Source organism: Hipposideros armiger, unplaced genomic scaffold (assembly GCF_001890085.2).
Source record: "Hipposideros armiger isolate ML-2016 unplaced genomic scaffold, ASM189008v1 scaffold_431, whole genome shotgun sequence".
NCBI lineage: Eukaryota > Metazoa > Chordata > Mammalia > Chiroptera > Hipposideridae > Hipposideros > Hipposideros armiger.
The window spans coordinates 1,365,132-1,386,049 of record NW_017731781.1 but is presented as its reverse complement, the minus strand read 5'-3'; the positions used below and the strand labels follow the sequence as shown (position 1 = coordinate 1,386,049).

Sequence of the window (20,918 nt, the reverse complement as noted above, 5' to 3'; positions counted from 1 at the left end):
GAAGCACTAACATTTGGGGGATGAACAGAAGGAGGAGCCAGAGTGGCAGAAGGGAAATGGGGGAAATGTGGTGCATTCAGTGAAAGAAGCCAGACACAAAGTTACATGTGGTTTGATTCCAACTACATGAAATGTCCAGAATAGGTAAATCCATGGAGACTGAAAACAAGCTAGTGGTTGCCAGAGGCTGAAAAGAAAAGAGAATGAGGAGTGACTGCTTAATGGAAAAGGGATCTCCTTTTGGGGCTGATGAAAATGTTTTGAAACTAGATAGAGGTGATGTTTACCTAACACTGTAAATGTACTAAATGCCACTGAATTGTACACTTTAAATGGTAACTTTTATGTTATATGAATTTCAGCTCAATTATTAAAAAATGTGGTGCAGCATATTCCCAAAAGCACACCAGTGCCATTCTACGATGATGTTGTATAAGCTAGTGGGGAAATTAGAAAACAAGAAAAATTCAGTAAGTTTTTCTTGACACTAAATGTATTAGCCTTTATTTTAAAGTAATAATTGCCTGTCTACTTTTTGTTGTTAAATGCCCTTCCTTTTATGATCTAGAAAAAAACTGTGGAACATAGATTTTTTAAAATGTATTACAAATATCTTTATTTGGTATTATAAAAAGTTGAGAACTTTCATGTTAACTCCTCCATTTCTTCCTTTTTAAAGATTTTTTTTTTTTATTCTGTGAAAATCAGGTGACTGAGGAACACAAATCTAGTATAAATTAAGCTTGCTATGGCAAAGATCCCAAAGAAGTAGCCTAATAAAAATCGGAATGAGAACACACTTTGTTCCCTTACATAAGAGCCTAACATCTAATGCTATCACATACAAGGCTGCTGTGGCACAGGGGGAAGGGGATGGGGCAGAAAAGTTGTGATGGCCATTTAAAAAATACCAGACTACCATGATGGTAAGAGTATAAGGAACATATATTTCTAGAAGTGTAAGCTGTTACGGTGTTTCCAAAACATGATTCAACAATACATTCTAATATCTTAAAAATGTTTATATCCTCAAATTCAGCAGGTTTTTTTTTTAAGATTCTTTTTTTTGTTGTTGTTAGTTTCAGGCACAGAACAACGCAATAGTTATCCTTTTCACCCTCACAAAGTAACAACCCCCCTCTCCCCATCTATTGCCCCCCCCGATATCATGCTTATCTATTACAATTCCATTGACTCCATTCCCACTCTCTACTCCATGTCCCGTGACTATATGTATATATAAAAATTCAGCAGTTCTTTTCTCAAGAATTTATACTAAGGAAGTCATCAGATAAGTCCATAATGATTTTTATACAAAGAAGAATTATATATAACAGTATTATGGCACTACTTCCAATAATGAAAAATTGTATGCTAGTAAAACAATGGGATCAACATGACTATATAACAGTGTGTAACTCATGGTTTTTATTTCCTATATTTTACAATGTTTTGACATTTCGGGGTCCTTGCTGGCCAGGGAGAGATTGCCACTCCCAAGCTAGCTAATTCCTAAAATAAATAACTTGCCTACAAACATGCTGTTCATACACAAATCAATCAGTCCCGAGTCCATACCCAAACCAACTCCTTTATTTAACTTTTACACACCAAGCCAATATTTCCCCAAAGCACCCTGGAATTATTCAAACTTAGCCAATCCTATGCTGTTTACACTGCCCTGCCTTGCTTTTTCCCTCGAAAACCCCAATAAAGGCTGTGGTCCACGCTTTCCCCTTGCTCCTGCTTCTGCCTCAGGACCAACTCTGGTGCTACATGGCTCTGTATAGTATGCCACGACTCTGTGTCTAAGAGGACTGTGAATAACATTAAGCTCTTCTTTCAATGGAACTGACTTCTCCATGTGTCGCTTAGTTACCTTTTAAGTTATAACCTGGGCACAAATCAACAGGAGGAGTAAAGGATTATGGTATATTTACATACTGAAATACATCAACCATTAAATATCACTTTTGGGGAAAACATTTACTAATGTGCCAAAACCTTTAAAAACAGATTTAACTGGGGGGAAAAAATGATACATAAAACATGTAAAATTACATTTGGATTATGTTTAAAAAGTGCGAACAGAAACACATGTATGTTAACTTTGGAAATGAAGAAAGGAAAAATGGAAAGGAGAGGCACATACCAAAATACTGCCAGTGGTTATCTCTGGCAGTAGAACGACCGACCAGTTAGTTTTATTCTGTATGATCTTACTGTATTTTCCAAATTTTCCATAATGAACATATATTAGTCTTGTAGTGAGAAAAGTATATTCTAAGCATTAGGTTAAAGAAGGCATAAGGTCCAACAAATTTAAATGTTTTTATTAATAAATCTGACTAAGTCTCCAAAATATTCCATATTCACTTTAAACTAACAGGTTAAAGTAAACTGTCATGACTCTCAACACGAAGCAAGTAAACTCAACATTCAAACTGTAAAATATCAGATCTGAAAGTCTAAAAGATATTTCAAATGTTAGAAATAATGTTATACAGAACATACTGTATAGATCTGTTAAGATGGAATCAAAAATAAAAAAGCTTCATTGAAAATCTCAACAAATCTCCCTCTGCTATTTTCCTGCTAAAGTATTTTTGGAAAAGTTTGAAACTTTTTCAAACATCCCTGGACACAGGACTGCATGACACAGAAACCACATAATTTTGGCAGTATCCAAAAGTTGAGACATTCTCCTGGGAATCTTAAGTATTTTAAAAAAATGCACAGTAGAATCAGGTCAAGTAGTCATCAGTGTATGATCCAAAACAAAGAATGTAGAAAAACAATTACATCATACTTTTCAATGTCCACTAGGATTTTTTTTTAATGTTTTTTAATATAAAACAATCCATATACATGGAAATATAAGCCACCAGGAAGTAGATTATACATGGCTCAGAGTAAATCTGCAAACTAAACAGATACATGATACCTCTGAAAGTAGAATTAGACCCTTATCCAATTTAACTGAAACTGGTTTACCAGGCTGGGAAAGAAGTGGGGAAAGAAAAGTGAGTATGAAACTCTAAACAGCAGGGACAGCATAAACAAGGCATATGAGACTGGACAGTAAGTAGAAAGGTCTGGCTGTGATGAAGTGGACAGCACAGTAAGGCTGGAAGGGTCTTTCAACTGTGAAGGCCCTCATATGCCAAGCTAGGGACCTTTTTTAATTTTTATCCTAAAGGCAATAAGAGAAGCATTTTCTTCATTGAAGAGAAGATATCACCATGAGTCTTGAAGAATGAATAGAAGGATTTCAATACTCAGAAAGGCAGACGAGGTAAGCATTCCAGGTGAAGAAACCAACATGCTCGGTGGGGAGTGTAGCATAAGAAAACCAATGTGGGGGCTGGCCGAGTGGCTCAGTAGGTTAAGAGCTCGCTCAAGAGTTTGAGCTCTGAGCAACAATGGTTCGATTGCCAGCCCAAGCTGAGCAGCCGCTGAGCTGCCAACAGGTGGCAGGATAGCTCAGCTTAAAAAAAAAAAAGAAAACCAATGTGGCTAAAACAGAGTGTATTTTATGAAGGGCCTGGACTGTCTGAGTGAGAAATTTGTATTTAATTCTGTAGGCAATAGGAGCCCAGTGATGGTTTTTGAGTACGGGAGTGGCCTGACTGCAGAAGCACTTAAGAAAAATAAATCTGACCTGAGGGTGCAGTGGAGTGGGACAAGCTAACGACAGTAAACCTAGTGAGGAGGCCCTTGCCACACTGTGGTTGAGAGGTGATGAGGCCAAAGGAACACCACCTTATACTTTCCACCTCTAGCTCTCTCTACGCATTCCCAGTACCTAAAATGTTCTGCCCTACCCCATCACAATCTGCAAAACCTCACCTCCTGTTCTTGGGGCTTAAGACCTAATACTGGTTAATACTTAATATATACAATAGGGAGTTAAGTGTTTCAATATTTTAGATAATTTCTTTTAAACAAAAGCTCAACATATTGGCAACATTAATCATCCATATCAAAAAAGATTTTGCAGATATTAAAGATTTCTTCTAACGTTTTAATTTTGGAACCATTGGAAAAAAGAACATCTAATTATTTCAGAGACTGTGGGAGAAACTGCAACATGTTTCAAATAGTACTATCTATAATATCATAAAAATGACTGAATGTAAATATTATTTTATCTAATTTTCAGCTAGTATCTACATACTTCCCATATGAACAATATAATTGACTGATGTATGAGAAGCTAAAAATGATAACATCGTATATACAATGATTTTAATTATAGATTCACTATACCTCTTCATTTGATAACTGGGCAGAAGATTCTTCTTGAGTCAAAGCACACACTACTGGTATTTTTACTTCCTCCTCAATATCTGTTTTTTTGTGATCCTTTCTCTTATTAAGTCTTTGTTGTTCATCGTCCTCCTAAAATTTAGGGAAAAAAATATACATATTACTCAGGTAATCTATATTTGATTCATGTAGTTCTTAAACCACTCAAACAAAAAAGAGCAAGAGATTTATGATAAGAGAAAACTGGACACTTAAGATTATTTGCTTTGTAATCACATCTGAAGGCATATGCTCATAACAAAATGTTTTAATACTGTAAGCACAAAGTATGAACCCTAGTAAAAAGAAGAAATCAGGAAACAGTTTCCAAGAAAAGTACAATGTGAAAGGCAAAACAAAAGAAAGCAAACCACCCGCTCTTCTTCAAATGATTGAAGAAAGAAAATTTACGTAGAACATTCCTTCGGATCACTGTAGAAAATTAATGGGAAACATGTACAAATTTGTATGAAACACAAAAGGAATGATTCAAGTTGATATAATCATTCACTCAACAAAGATGAGTAAGATACCTTACTCATGCCTAGTGGGAAGGAACAGGCACACAAACAATTATAATACCATGCAAGTATGTTTTCTCACGATGACTGATTTCATCTGAGGGAGTTAGAAAAGGGGGCACAAAGAAGGTACCACTTCATCTGGATCTTGAAGCATCAGTAAGATGAATTTGCCAATTTTGTGAGAAAAGACAAGCAAGTGTACCAGGGAGAAAGGAAGCAGGTACAAAGGTACAGGGACACAGAAGAGGAGAAATATGGGGAAATACTGAATAATCTAATGTGACTAAAAAGAGGGCAAGCACATGAGAAGTTATATGGAAAGGGGGTGGTGATTTAAGTGCTTAGACTCTGGAATCAGAACCTGGCTCAAACCTCAGAACTGCCATTAGTCCCTATTTCATTTGGAATGTACTGTTGCTTAGTTTGTTTGTTTGTTTGTTTCCAGAACTACATGAGATAAAACTTTATATATAAAGCCTTAGCACAATGCTGACATATAGTAAAAGCTCAGTAAATGTTAACAAAGGTCTTATATGACCAGTTATAGGAGATTAGACTGTTTTAACTGGAAGCAGGAGGGGCATGATTAGATCTGTACTTTAAATCTTTAAGTTGACTGTGTCTACACATAAGACGAATGAGTCAGAATTAAGAGACAGAAAAGGACATTAAAAAGGAAGACACTTCTGAAAAACAAAATCTAACCTAAGTCATACAAGGTGATTTAAAATATTTCTAGTAAGACCTAGAAAAGCTTCTACATAGCTAAACTAGGGAAATTACTGCACACATACACAATGTAGTATAGGATATTAGCTGCAACACTGTTTGAAATCACACACACACACACACACACACACACAACCATCTAGATGCCCACAATTAGAAGGATTAAGTCAATTAGAGTACTTTCATGCTACCAGCCAATAAGAATGAGATAGATCTCTGATGTGAAAATATATCCAAGATAATGCTTATGAGAAAATAAGTTATAGAATAAATACTTATACCATGATACCAGTCATATGAAAAAAATATATCCTAAACATACATTTATAAATACATACTCGTAGAAATGATATGGAAGACTACTTTCCAAACTGATTACTTTCGATTACAAAGGTGGTTACTTCCAAGAAGAGAAGTGTGGGAGATGTCAAAGGACATTCTTTTTCACTTTATCACTTCATATTTATTATTTTACTTTGTACTTTAAAACAAAATATTTTAAACATGAGGTTGTATTTGTATATTACTCATATAATTTAAATAATTTTTAAACTATAAGGAGAAAACAGGATCTAGGGTGTGCAGCATTCTAGACACCTGCCTTTTCATATCACTCAGCCTCTCCATCCCCACCTGCACCTTCTAATCAGGCTTTTAGAGCAATGTCACAGAAGACGTGGCCTGGACTAACACACTTTAAGAGCCCTAGGAGAACTGGACAGAACTGAAGAGAAAGATTTTCTCAGAAATATGCACTGCTGCATCCTGCAGTCTCTGAAGAGGATCATTTCTAAATCAGTTTTTTTCCTCCACACAAGGCCATTTCTAAAGTTGAAAAACAAAATCCCTCAAATGCAGCTACTATGTTTTTTGAAATAGCATACTTGGCCTTATTTCAGGCTTAAGTCAATCTCCAATATACATAAAGTAACGTAGTCACATGTGTGTGGGTGGGGATGGTGTACCTGATCTTTCTTTTTCAGTTCTTCAACTTGTCGGAGCTGTTCTGACGTTAGCACAATCTCCATTCGCTGCATGTCCCTCATCAGCAAACGCTGAGATTCCAGAAACTGGTCATTGGCCTTCTGCCACGTGTGTTTTAACTGGTTGTGTTGTTGTCGCTCTTGCTCCAAGAGATGGCAAACTGTAGGAATCCCCCAATCAAAAACACTAAATTTTAATGGTAGGTAATACAGTATCTCCCAAATTTCTTTGACAAGCAAACAAACAAAACCTTTCCATTGTGCCACTCACATAACAGGTGTTCTAGGGAATATACTTTGGGAAACGTTGCTCTAAAGGCCTAAGATTTACCGTCTTTCCCCGAAAATAAGACCGGGTCTTATATGAATTTTTGGTCCAACAATCTACATTTATTTATTTATTCGTGTACAAAAATCTACATTTATTCAAACAGTCATGTCTGACTGACGATCTTAACTGGGGCTTATGTTTGAGGTAGGGCTTATATTACGAACGTCCTGAAAAATCATGCTAGGGCTTATTTTCCAGTTAGGTCTTATTTTCGGGAAACACGGTAGTAACCACTCCTAATTGTCTTTAGAAGAGTCTGATAAATCTGTCATCCAGGAATCTTTCTTGAGTCCATTTAGTTTTGGCCTCTTAGGATAAGTCAAAGAATCTTTGTAAATGCTTGTATTGTCGATACTCATTAGCTCAACCATCTTCTACCAAAAGGTGCATCATCTCTACTCATGTCCTCAGGTATCCAAGTCCAAAACCTAAGAGACAACTCACTTCTGATTTTTCCTTCCCGCAGCGCAGTCAGAAGCCTACTAACGCTGCCTCGTGTGCAGTACGCCAGCCATCTTCTGCCTGAGGTCAGCCCTATGATGGAGACAGCTACCACAGCAGTCCCTTTGTTAGTCTTCCTGCCATTAGTCCTGCCCTCTCTGTTCTATCCTCCACACTGCTGTTAAAATGAACTTTCTAAAATGCAAAATGAGTATTATCACTCTCAAGTTTAAAGCCTTTCAGAAAAGTCAGACACAAAAGCCTCATATTGTATAATCCCTTTTATATGGAAATCCAGAATAAGCCAATCTATAGAGATGGAAAGTAGACTAGTGGTTGCCAGGGGCTGGAAGGAAGGAGAGGATAGGGGGTGTCTGGCAATGGGTACAGAATTTCTTTTGGGAGTAATAAAAATGTTCTGAAATTAGATAGTGGTTATGGTGCACAACTTAGTGAATATATTTTAAAAATCACTGAATTGTATACTTTAAGAGAGTGAACTTCATAGTATGTGATTTATATCTCAATTAAGCTGTTATTTCAGAAAAAAAAAAATTTTTTTTAAACCCTTCAGAGGCCCCCTACTGCCCATAGGATAAAATCCAAAATCCTTACTATAAGGTCTCCATGATCAGGCCTAGGTCAACCTCTCCTATCTCACTCACATTTTGCAGCATTGCTTCTTGCATCCTATTTTTGCTGAACTACACTTCTTACACTTCCTTACCTTGCTGCACCACATACAAATGACCTTGAATGTCATGCTCATTTCTGACTACCTGACAAATACCTACCTATCTTTCAAAACTCCATATAAGAACAACTTCTTATAAGAAGCCTGTCTGCAGCACTGCTTCCTCCTAACACACTTCCAAGTCTAGCACCTATGATACCCAACTGCACTAACTTGCTTACATGTCTAATTCCCTCAATTTAGGCTGTAAGTTACACTGCTACTCAATTTTTGTCTTCTTTTCATTAAAATACTATTTTTTGGTGTAAGTTTTTCAGTATGCAAATTAATCTATCCTTTTACTCATTTTAATGAATCTTCTCAGATACTTTTCCAGATATATTAGGAAAGTTTGGTAGTCTTGCACTATTTCTGGAAGGGTTGGGGCACATAGTTTAAACAGAAATTCCTTTTTTTGGGGACACCCTTTAGAGTTTGGGTGTCTTTTTAACTGCAGGAGCACGTTTGAAAAATATTTTCTGAAAGACAAGGATTTGCTCAAACTTTGGGTTATTTTCATAGCATTTTATGAAATAATTCTGTATGCTTCTATAATTTCAGCTTTCTACTATTTGGGGAAAAAACTAACTCATATGCAAACCTAAATTATTTATGAAAGAACTATATCTTCCACAGCATTTGACGTACTTAAAAGTATTCACTGTAGGATGAGATCGCCACTAAACCTGCATATTAAAATGTTACTAGAATAACCTGCAACAAGTATAAGATTTCAAGGGGGCCCATGCATTTGGATGAGAGAATAAAAATTAGATCTTTGTTTTCACTACCCTCTAACTAAAATTTATCATTTCCTTCAATTATGAAATTAAAGGCAACGAACTACAGTAAGTACAATAATATCTATGACTTGGTCATCAACAGAAGCCACAGATATTTTCTTATCTCAGTACAATTGTTGCAGACATCTTAATGTGTCATATATGCCCATCACTACTTCAAAATTACAACAGTTATTACACCTGCTACTACACCTTATTATTTAAAGTATTACTAAAATAGCACATTTATTACTATACCATAAGTTCACAGTTATTTGTATTTTGATAACTGTTTTATAATATAATTGGTTTCTTTTGTAATCCTATGTATTATATAGATTAAAGACATTATCTGAGAGGGCTTCACAGGACTGCTAAAGGAGTCTGGCACAAAAAGGTTAAGAACCCCAGGTGCACAGGAATCACGAGAAGAATTAAAAGACAAAAGCATAGTTTTTATATATCAATTAGGAAAAGATGAATCTTCTTCCCCTATCCTGGGAAAATAGAGTTAATTTCTGTATCAATTGTCCCTTATAACCAGGGATATTACTTAAAAATACCAGAATACACTATCTGCACTCTTTGTCCCATGTTCACTTTTGCTAATCCGCCTCCTTCAAAATGGGTCTGGGGACAAAAGCAATTTAAGCAGAAGTTCCCAGCCTATTATCTTTTGGCCCATGGCTCATGACCTGTAAAGTTATTACTGGGGTCCCAGAGGAGAGAGAAGCCAATAACAATCTAAGTATAGTAATACCTTGGTTTGCAAGCATAATTCATTCCGGAAACAAACTGCTCATATTGCAAGACATCACTCGTTTACCAAGTTAAAAATGTATTAAAAATGTTTGCTCGTCTTGCGGAACACTCGCTAACCAAGTTACTCGCAATCCAAGGTTTTACTGTATTTTTAGGAGACCTGGCATCTCCAGGTTTTCATAAGAACACTCAAACCAATGGCAAAGCTTAAATTAAATCACTAACATAATGGATTGGGATTCTAAGATTTGTTGTTATTAATCAACATCAATTTGATTTTCATAGTTCTCTTAGAGACTGAGATAATATACAGAATATACATTTACCTTCATGCAATTCTTTCCGCAGTTTCTCAGCATCTTCCTGTAGAACGGATTTCTGAGTGTTCAAAACAGCTACGTACATCTCTAGGTCAGTCCGACAAGATTTCTCAGCTTCCAGATAATGATTCAGTTCTTTAACCTGAAACAAAATGCCATTCTATTAAACTAAAATTTACATACTTACTATAGAAAACTGGGAAAATAACATAACTAATAATAGGCATTACCTATAATCATATCACAAGAGTAAATAAATAGACAACTGAGATTACGTGTAACAGTTTTGTACCTTGCTTTTCAGAAAGGTAGTTCCAATTTGTATTCCCAGAGCAACACATACATGTGCTCATTGCGTACTCAGTCACACCAAGTTGTTTTTATTTTAAACAGTAATTATTACTTTCTAAAGATAAAAATAACACCACACCTTTGTAAGTTTGCGTATCTTTGATTCCTACTGGGGTAATTTCTTAAATTTATAAAAAGGAGACATTTTCACAGGTACATATATTCACAGAAGGAAAAAAGAGGAAGTCATGATGGAAAAAAAAATAACTGGTCTCATACTGTAATGAACACAAACTTGAAGTATGGAATACTTTTTAAAATCACATCTTTTAAAAAACTGTTTTATTTTTGTAGAACAATTAACTATAATGTTCAAATAATAATTTAGTCTAGTATCTGAAAAAGTCATAACCAGAATAAAATGCAATTTTGCCCCAGAAAGTGATGATAGAATCATCACTTGTTTCACCCTGTCTTGCAAATTGTCCATCCTATGGCCATTTTTTAACTTCCAACTTTTTCACATGGTTGTGTCTAATTTCATTTTCAAGGTCATTTTCAAGCCTTTTATCGTCCCACTACTTCAAACATGAAATAGCTGACTAATTTGTTGCAGATATCTTTACTCCTGGACCCTTAATATAATATAGTGGTACTGGTCACAGACTAAAATGATTGTTTAAAGCTGCCACTTGATATTTCATTGGAGGTTGTCAGCCAATCAAAAAGATATTAACCAAGCGTGACAAAATGCTGGCTATTATGAGGTATTTTGCCTATCACCTGGAGAGGGTGATAATTCAGTTGATGGTAAAGGAGAGTCAATATGGCAGATACAAAATGGTGGCATATAACCACTAATCAGTTATTACTTCTTAGAACAAATATTTGACTCAATAACTAATGAATTTCTAACGTTCAAAAGCAACTAAGCAGAACTCTGGGAAGATGGTGGCAATGGTGGCACAGTGTGTGACTTTCCTTGAATTCCACACATCCTAACAGAGCTACTAAAATAACAAAACCAAAAACACATGGATATTTGTAAAAAAAAAAAAAAAAAACAAGTGATAAATAGAGGGTGGGGACAAATCACTTGAAAACTACCTACATGGACTTATATGGTATCAGCATCTATGCAGGTGAAAGGAAAGCAACAAGGGCCCCCAAGAACCCCAAAATAATCAACTGGGGCTCCAACTTGACAATGGCAGCTGAAATTGGGAAGAGTTTCAAACACCTCAATAGTGAGTGAATGCAATAAATCAGTACTGTATGACTTAAAACCTGATTAGGGTAAAATGGTATCACGTCCCTGGTTTCTAGTGAGGTTCAACATCTTTTCACATTCCTTGACTATTGTGATTTCCTCTTTTGTGAATTGCTTGTTCGTACCCATTCTTCATTTGTTTCTCTGCTGAGCCATTTATCCCTTATAGACTTGGCAATTTTTGTTAATTTTGAATACTAACTTTTTGTCAAGTATATGAGGTATAGATATCTTCTAACAGTCTATAGCTCTTCAACTTTATGTAATATCTTTTAATGAGGAAGTTTTATATTCTAATGTAGGCAAATTTGTCAATCTTTTCTTTTACAGTCAATATTTTTGCCTTAAGAAATGTTTTTGGGGCCGGCCGAGTGGCACGTTGGTTAAGAGCTGGCTTGGGATGCCAGCTCTGAGCAGCAGGGCCCCGGTTCGGATCCAACATGGGGGCCAGTGACACTGCCGTCTACAACTAAGATAGTGAACAACAGCTTGACCCGGAACTGGGCTGCCATAAATCGCCGGTGACGGCATAGGCTACAGCCCCTGCTGCAGTGGGCTGCCATAAGCTACCGTGTGTGGCCGGCAGCCAGCGTGAGCGGCTGGCAGCCGGTGTAAGCTGCCAAGAGCCGCCGTGAGCGGCCATCCAGAGGCTGGCGACCGATCTGCCTTACCCAGGAAGAGAGCAATGATAATACCAACATGAGCCAGTGAAACACGTCCTCCACAATTAGACTGAAGAACCAAACAACAGCAACTTGTCTGTTCCCCTTCCCCCAATTCCCCAACACTGTTCCCATCCCCCCAATTCCCCAATAAAATCTTACAAAAAAAAAAAAAAGAAGAAGGGCCGGCCGAGTGGCGCGATGGTTAAGAACTCGCTTGGGATGCCAGAGGGCCCCGGTTCGGATCCCACATATGAGGGCCAGTGACACTGCCCTCCACAGCTAAGATGCTGAACAACAGCTCAACCTGGAGCTGGGCTGCCATGAGTCGCCGGCGACGGCGTGGGCTGCAGTCCCTGTGGCAGTGGATTGCCATGGGCTACCGTGTGTGGCCAGCAGCCAGCGTGAGCGGCCAGCAGCCGCAGTGAGCGGCCGTCCAGAAGCCGGCGACTGATCTGCCTCGCCAGAGAAGAGCGCAATGATGGTGCCAACTTGGGCCAGTGAAGCAACATCCTCCACAACTAGATTGAAGAACAAAACGACAGCAACTTGTCTGTTCCCCTTTCCCCAATTCCCCAGCACTGTTCCCATCCCCCCAATTCCCCAATAAAAATCTTTAAAGAAAAAAAAAGAAAATGTTTTTGTATCCCAAATAATGTATTCTTTTTTCATCTAAACGTTTTAAAGATTTACTTTTCCCTCTTATGGTTTTTAATTCATTGAAATTAATAGTTGTAAAGTGTGAGGCACAAAGCTGATTTTACTTTATTCCATATTTACAAATAATTATTTTAAAAGCTTATTTCTATTTATTTAATTTTTTTAAAGATTTTATTGGGGAATTGGGGAAGGGGAATAGCCAAGTTGTTGTCCTTCAATCTTAGTTGTGGAGGGTGCAGCTAGCTCAGCTCCAAGTCCAGTCGCCATCTGGCCTCCTGTAGGCAGCTAGTGGCCACTCAGCTCAAGGTGCCATATTCAAACTTAATTACAGGTGGGCATAGCCCACCATCCCATGCGGGAGTCAACCAGAAACCTTGTAGCTAAGTGCACAAGCTCTAGCCATTGAGCAATCCAGCCGTCCATCAGCAGCTCAGGGCAGCTCAGCTTAAAGTGCTTGAATATATGTGTTCAATCTTAGTTGCGGGTGGGCGTAGCCACCATCCTATGCGGGTGTCCAACCAGCAACCTTGTTGTTAGGAGCACGTGCTCTCACCAGCTGAACCATCCTGCCACCTATTGGAAGCTCAGCGGCAGCTCAGCAGCAGCTCAGCTTGGGCGCAGCTCACTGGCCCACCTGGGAATTGAACCAGTGACCCTATTGCTCAGAGCTCACGCTCTTAACCAACTGAGCCGCTCAGGCGGCCATAAAAGCTTATTTTTAAGCAATCCAATATTTTACCACTGATTTGTAATGCCACATATCATATGTCAAATTTCCATATATATGTATATATGTGTATATATATCTACAAAGGGTGCCAAAAAAATGTATCCACATTTTAAGAAAGGAAAAAACTGTATTAAAATTGTAATGCTCAATATATACAGATAACAAAAGGTGAATACAAGTCACGTTTGACTTCTGCAATTACAAGAGGTACTCAAAGTGGTTACCATCAGCGTAATTTTATTACAGTTCTTTCCGTTCTTAAAATGTGGATACATTTTTTGGCACCGTCTTTCTGGGTTCTCTAGTCTGTTCCATTGGTCCATTTGTTTATCCCTAAACCAATAACAAACTATCTTAATTACAGCAGCTTTACTGTAAGTCTTAATATCCAGTAAGTAGGACAAGTCTCCTCACCTTGTCTTCTTAAAATTTTTGCAGGGTGTATTACTGATCCTTTGCATGTCTATATGAATTCTAGGATTTATTTATCAAGTTCCTTATTAAACCCTGTTGGATTTTGAATGGAATTTTTAATTTATAGATTAATTTGGGGATATACTGCCTGCTTTGTAATACATTATTCTTTCATTAAGAAACACACAAGTATTCAGATCTTCATTTTTAATGTACTCCATAAAATCTTGCCCATTTTTGTTTAGATATATTCTAGGTAAATTAAATAAAGCACCCCTCCCTTATCTGTGGGGAGTACATTCCAAGACTCCCAGTGAATGCTGGAAACCAAGGACAGTACCAAACTCTATACATACTATGTTTTTTCCTATACATACATACACTTTACAGCTTCTCTTTTGAATTGCCAGCATCACCACTCTTGTGTTTTGGGGCCATTATTAAGTAAAACATGGGTTACTTGAACACAAGCACTGTGATATCGCAAGTTGATCTCATAACCCAGATGGCTTCTAAGTGACTAATGTGCAGATAACAGACACAGCATGGAGATGCTGGACAAAGAGATGATACATGTTCCAGGTGGGACGGAGTAGGACCGCGTGAGATTTCATCACCTCGGAATAGCACGCAATTTAAAACTTATCAATTGTTTATTTTTGAAATTTTCCATTTAATATTTTCAGACCGCAGTTGACTTTGGGTAACTGAAACCTCGGAAAGTGAAACCCAGGATAAGAGGGGGACAGCTATAGGATTTTTTTGCTATTGTGAATGGGCTCTTTTTAATCCCCATTACACTGTTTAATTGGCTATTACTGGTGTTTTTATATGTTGACCTTGTTGGAACAACTTTTCTGAACTCTTATTAGGTCTAATAACCTGTTTGTAATTCTCTTGCTTTTCTATATAGACAATCAAATCAGTTTCATCTTTTTCTTTCCAGCTCTTATGCCTCATTTTTTTACCTTGTTTTGTTGCATAATCCAGGACCACAAAAAATCTGAACAAAATCACTGAGCACAGGTCTCCTCATATTGTATTTGTCCTTAATGGTAAGGCTGCTAAACACTGATCATTGATTATGTTTGCTAAAGGTTTGATAAATAACCCTTTATTAAGTTACTGGGTGTTTAAATTTATCAAATGCCTTTCTGAATCTAAAATGAATATATTGCTCTTCTACAATCTTTTTATGTGGCACATAATAATAGTTTTCTGGTGATACACCATCTTTAAATTCCTGGGAATACACCTTATTTGGTTATGCTGTCTTATTTTCTTTTAAGCTACACTGTTGAAAATTTTGTTTCTGTATTCCTAAATGAGCTAGACCTATAATTTTCTTTGCTTATCCTGCCTTTCTTGTGTGTGTTTGTTTATAATGAAGTTATACAAGTCTCATAAAATGACCTGAAGAGCTTTCCCTCTTTTTCTAGTCTAACACAGTTTACAAAATATAAGAATTATCTCTTTCCAGGAGGTTTGGAAAAACTTGCTTGCAAACCAGCTGAATCCAATGTCTTTTGGAGGGGAGGAAAGAGGAGAAAGACAATTTTTGACTATAAATACACTCTCTTTAATAGCTACTGACTACTTTAGGTTTCCTATTTTATCTTGAGGCAACTTTGACTAATTACCTTTCATTAGAAATTTTTCATTTCATCAAATTTATTTCATTTCCAATGTATTGGTATGACATTGCTCATAGTATTTATTATTTTAAAATCTCTAGTGATTTGTAGTTATGTCCCCTCCTTAATTTCTAATAGTTTGAGTCTTTTTTTTCTCATTAGTCTTATTAGATGTTTGTCTATCTTATTAGTTTTTCCATTTTTTTCATTATATTGACATTCTCAATTTTTCTTTTGTTTTTCTTTCACTAATTTCTGCTCTTATCTGTATTATTTCCTTCTAGTCATATTGTTTGTACTATATTGTTCTCTTTTTTAGATTCTTGAGTAAAACATTCAAATCACTCGAAAATTTTATAATTCTTTTTTCCACCTGAGTTCATTTTTTTCATTTCCTGACTTCATTTTAGCTATCATTTTATCATAAATAATTTAATAAGCTGTGAACAGAAATTTCGGTCTCTATAATTCTTTGAAATCTGTTGACCCTCCCCTTGTGACCTTATGAAAAGTATAATGTACCTAAAAATACTACTTTATGCCATGCACTTTCCTAAGTGCTTTAGATGTGTTAACTTTTGTAATCCTCATAATAGCCTTAAGAGGCAGGAAATATTATTATCCCCATTTTACAACGGAGAAAACTAAAGTACAGTAAGATTAAGTAATTTGCCCAAGGTCACCCAGCTAATAAATGCTGAGCTCTTAACTACTATGCTCTACTACAGTATAAAATATAGTCTCTCTTTCTTGGGTACAGGGTTCTGTGTGTCTGTTAACCTAAATTATTAATTGGGTTGATCTAACTCCTATATCTCTACTAAAATAAAAAAAAAATAAAAAAATAATATATATATATATAGCTTGCACTATCACTTGCTAAAGGTCAGTTTAAATCTATAATTGTAAATGTCAATTTCTCCTTAATTGTCACTTTATAGTTTACATATTTCAAGGCTATGTAAGGTGCATTCAAATTCATGATTGTCATATCTTATTGATGGATTATTTATTAGATGGAGTTCTTCTCTATCTCTATTAATTCTTCTGTCCCTTACATCCTGTTTCATAATACAAATGCTGTATCAACTGCCTTTTGGTTAGAATTTACATGACATATTTTTAAATATCCCTTTATTTTCAATCTCACCTTGTAATTTTTATTTTAGGTGTATCTCTTATAAGCAATATAAAGTTAGATTTTTTAAAACCCAATCTCTTTTAGTAGATGATTTATCAGTTTACATTTACTAGGATTGCTGATACATTCCCATTTCTAAATTCCTACATTTATTTCTATAGTCCTATGTTGTGCTTCTGTTTACTATCTTTCTTCTTATTTTTTGCTTCTTCCCTACTTTCTTTTAATTAGTTATTAAAATTTTCAACACTCCCTTTGTATTTCTTCTGATATGTCTTTATGGCCAACAAATCCAGCCAAACTACAACCACATCATCTCTAAAAGATCAATTCTGGTACTGGCTTCAGAAAACAAAAACAACTTCGAACAGTTTATTTTCCATGATAAGAAAATGAATAAGATCTGGTCTCATTCTAATAAGAAAATAAACACCAACACCAACTTTGTAACAAAGTAGCACAAGCATCACTATTGTGATTGATTTATAACACTACAAAGAAAAAACCACCTCCAAGCATTTTTTTTTTTGCGTGTTAAAGAAAGCAAAATTCTTAAGATGTATAGTCTAAATTACAGTTTTTACCCCCTTAGTGATTCTAATTTTGCCCATGACATTATGGGGGAATCTTGGGTTTCAAGCAAATGGATTACAATGTTTCACAACCTTTGAGGCCTCCAACTCTTTAATCTTGTCTTCAGCTTCTGTCAGTTTATCTTTTAAAGCTGCAATTTCCTTCTCCATAGGCATCACAACAGACCGAAGTTTTTCAGCATCCTCTTGGGCCTAAAGGTTAAAAAGAATGAAATACTGCAACTTACTGATTTATTGCTTTTCTAAAAAACTCTGACCCACACTCTTGTTAAAATTATTATAACATATAACTCTACTGGGCACTGTATTAGCACTCCCAAAACTGAACCACATCCAAGTTTAAATGTTGCATTGCTTTGAAAGCCAAGTCATAATCACAGTTTTCACAAATACTCCATTTAGAATTTGAGATTAGGTAGGAAAATAGATTCACTATGACAATTGACTTTTTAATTAATTGAGTAATTGAGTTGGAAAATACCCTATGTATAAAAGGGAATACACATGTTAAATACTTTTTTACAATCTTGGTTACTAAATTAATGAAACCATAATTTCTTATGAATACTGAAAAGACTTTTTTTTTTTTTTTTAGCTGAACTATCCTGCCACCTGTTGGCAGCTCAGCAGAAGCTCAGCTCGGGCCATGAGTGAGTTCTTAACCAACTGAGCCACTTGACCAACCCTGAAAAGACTTTTTTAAACATTAAAAAAACAGAACAATGTATTTGCTAAAATAATAGAAAATTACACTGCTATAAAAAGGCTTCTCATTCAGTTATTTAAACAGAGTACTTAAATATAAATTTATTTTTGATATTTAAATAAAACAAACCCAAAGATGACCCCTAAAATTATCGTATTGTTTTCCATCCTTCATTCTCAAAAACATAGATTAAAAAGAGACAATATCCGTAAACTCTTATACTGATGAAAAAATTAATTTTCATTTATACACACACACACACACACACACACACACACACACACACATAAACTGAAACAAAGGCAGACTTAAAACGTTGGCTTTGTTTCATTATAGTAAAAATGAAAATTCACTTTATTCACTAAATTTAAATGACCTCAAGCTTATCCTAAATTCTTCATGATAGGGAAAATATCATATATGTGCAAATGTGAGTGAAGATTTTCCCTAAAGACGAGAGGTTTGTTTTCCAGTCCTTACAAAGTCATTTCAACATTTATTTCATTTTGCACTAAGTCCTGTTTGGAAAAGACATGTGATTTTAAAACATCTTCAGTTAAGGCTAATTTGGTATGCTTATAGAAGTCTGCTGATAAAAACCAGCAGGAAAGGGAATAGGAGAGAAAACGCAAAGAATTAATGGAGTTATTTATTAATGCAAAGATGACCTCACAATTCAAAGTGTTGTATAACATTATAAACAAATTTTTATAAGATAATTTTTTTAAATGACAGAAAGGTCATTAAAAACAAAGAGAATCTGAGAAACTGTCACAGCCAAGAGGAGCCTAAAGAGACATGACTGAACATAATGTGGTATCCTGGATGAGATCCTGGGACAGAGAAAAGGACATTAGGTAAAAATTAATGAAATCTGAATACAAATAATGGACTTCAGTTAATGATAAATCAATACTGGTTTATTGTGACAAATGTACCACACTAACATACGATGTTAATAACGGGAAACTGGGTGTGCAGTTTATGGGAACTCTGTACTAGCTTCACTTTTTTTGTAGATAAAAAACTATTCTAAAAAATAAAATTTATTTTAAAAAATAAATTTTAAAAATGACAAAAAGTAGCAGATTGTGGAAATCATGAATATGAATATATTAGAAAAAATAGAAAGAAACAACTATCCTCCTGTGAATGGGCAGTAGTAACTAGGAATATAATTTCCAATGACAGCATCAAATATGAATTCATCTCAACCTGAGAGAAATGAAGGCTGTCTACTGTTAGATGACTAAGTGACACTAGTGATGATGAAGACACTGTCAGATCCTCATGAAGATTCTGAATTAAAATCTTTTCCTAAAATGAGAGAACGGAAAAAAAACTATTCCTCAAGGTTCAAACTTTTGTGTGTTGGGTTCTCAGATTTTTACATTTATTTAAAAAACTAAAGAACCATGAAAGCAGTCCTTGTATGGACCAAGAATTAGGAATCTAAGACTATGATTAATCCCATTGAAAAGAAAAATCAAATTCTAATTATTATTTAATATGTGATTTTAAATATATATGAGTGTGTGCATGCATATAATTTAGTAACGTAAAAGTTTATATAATCAAGCTGGCCATAAAGCTTTTTAAATTTTCTCAATGATAACATATTTCACCTTATATTTAGTTGGTCTATGTTCAGGCATCTCATGGTAATATGTTCAAGCATACTATGCAGTACATTCATCACACAGGAACCAAGGTATATTGAGAAAGAAGTAAAACCAAAAACTAAAGCACCAAGCAACAATACTCATTCAACAAATATTCATCCAGCACCTGTGTTCTAGACACTATTCCAGGCATTTAAGATACACAAATAAACAAGGCTCCTGCCCTCATGGAGCTTACATTCTAGCAAGGAGAAAAAGGCAGCAAACAATGAACATAATAAATAGCTGAACACTGGATATTATAAGGAAATATGTGCTATGGAAAAAGAAAAATTAGAATAGGATAAGGGTGATCAGCAGGGTTGTGGTAGGTAGGGGATGGAGGTGGGCAGGTTGCAGTGTTAAATGGGGGTGGTCAGGATAGGCCTCACAAGGAGGAAACTTTTGGTCAAAGATCTGAAGACTGTGAGGGAGTTTTCTATAAAATATATGGGGAAACGGCATCAAATTATCTAGTATTATATTTAGGTTTGTGTCCAAGTAATTCCTCTAACAGAAAACATAAAAATACAACTTCTATTACCACAATAATATTAAAGCATCTTACATTTGGATTTTAAATATTTCTACAGATGAATACATTCCTTCATACCTTTTTCATTTCATTTTCTAAATTTTCCTCCTCTTGACCTTCAGACAGCCTTCTCCTCAAATCAGCTATTTCCCTCTCTGCGGATTCTCGATACTGTGCCCACTGCGTTCGCTCCTGCTCCAGCCTAAGGTGGAACTGGTGCTCATAGTCACGAACTGTTTCTACAAAACATCACCAAATATTTCATGTCTAAGCATTCTGAAAAAAAATGTTCTGGCACACTAAAATTGAAAAAGTAGTTATATAAAGAGCTTTTGCCTAATTTCTGGAACTCTTTTAATTCACTAAAAAAAAAAAAAGCTAAACTAACGTTTCTAGTTCTTATTATGTGTAGAAATTTTGCTAAGGGCTTTAAATTATTTCTAATCTTCAAATAAATCTGTGTCATATACTATTTTACAGATAAGAAAAGCTTAGGAAAGGTTAAGTGCCCCAGCCAATGTTTCATAACCAGAAAGCAGAGCTGGAATTCAAACCTAAGGCCACTTCAAAACCTCTGTTCTCAGATACTACCCTATGGCTCCTAAGTCAAATACAACATGTCACCCCAATCCAACTACCTGAAAGTATAAGAAAAGAGGAGGTATTTCTGGAATATTTTACTATAACCCAAGATTTTAAATTAAGACA

The 20,918-nt window shown here is 35.6% G+C and overlaps 1 protein-coding gene across 2 annotated transcripts in view; it reads right to left on the bottom strand.

Annotated features, from left to right (window-relative positions):
* RABEP1 (rabaptin, RAB GTPase binding effector protein 1) overlaps window positions 1-20,918 on the bottom strand; it is an 87,277-nt gene that overhangs the window by 24,493 nt on the left and 41,866 nt on the right. For both annotated transcript variants that reach the window (XM_019664863.1, XM_019664864.1), the window contains 5 exons: window positions 20,289-20,449; window positions 17,381-17,500; window positions 9,920-10,055; window positions 6,527-6,705; window positions 4,270-4,401 (listed from right to left, as the gene is read on the bottom strand). In XM_019664863.1, coding sequence (XP_019520408.1) covers window positions 4,270-4,401; window positions 6,527-6,705; window positions 9,920-10,055; window positions 17,381-17,500; window positions 20,289-20,449 — 728 coding nt within the window. The remainder of the gene's footprint in view (window positions 1-4,269; window positions 4,402-6,526; window positions 6,706-9,919; window positions 10,056-17,380; window positions 17,501-20,288; window positions 20,450-20,918) is intronic.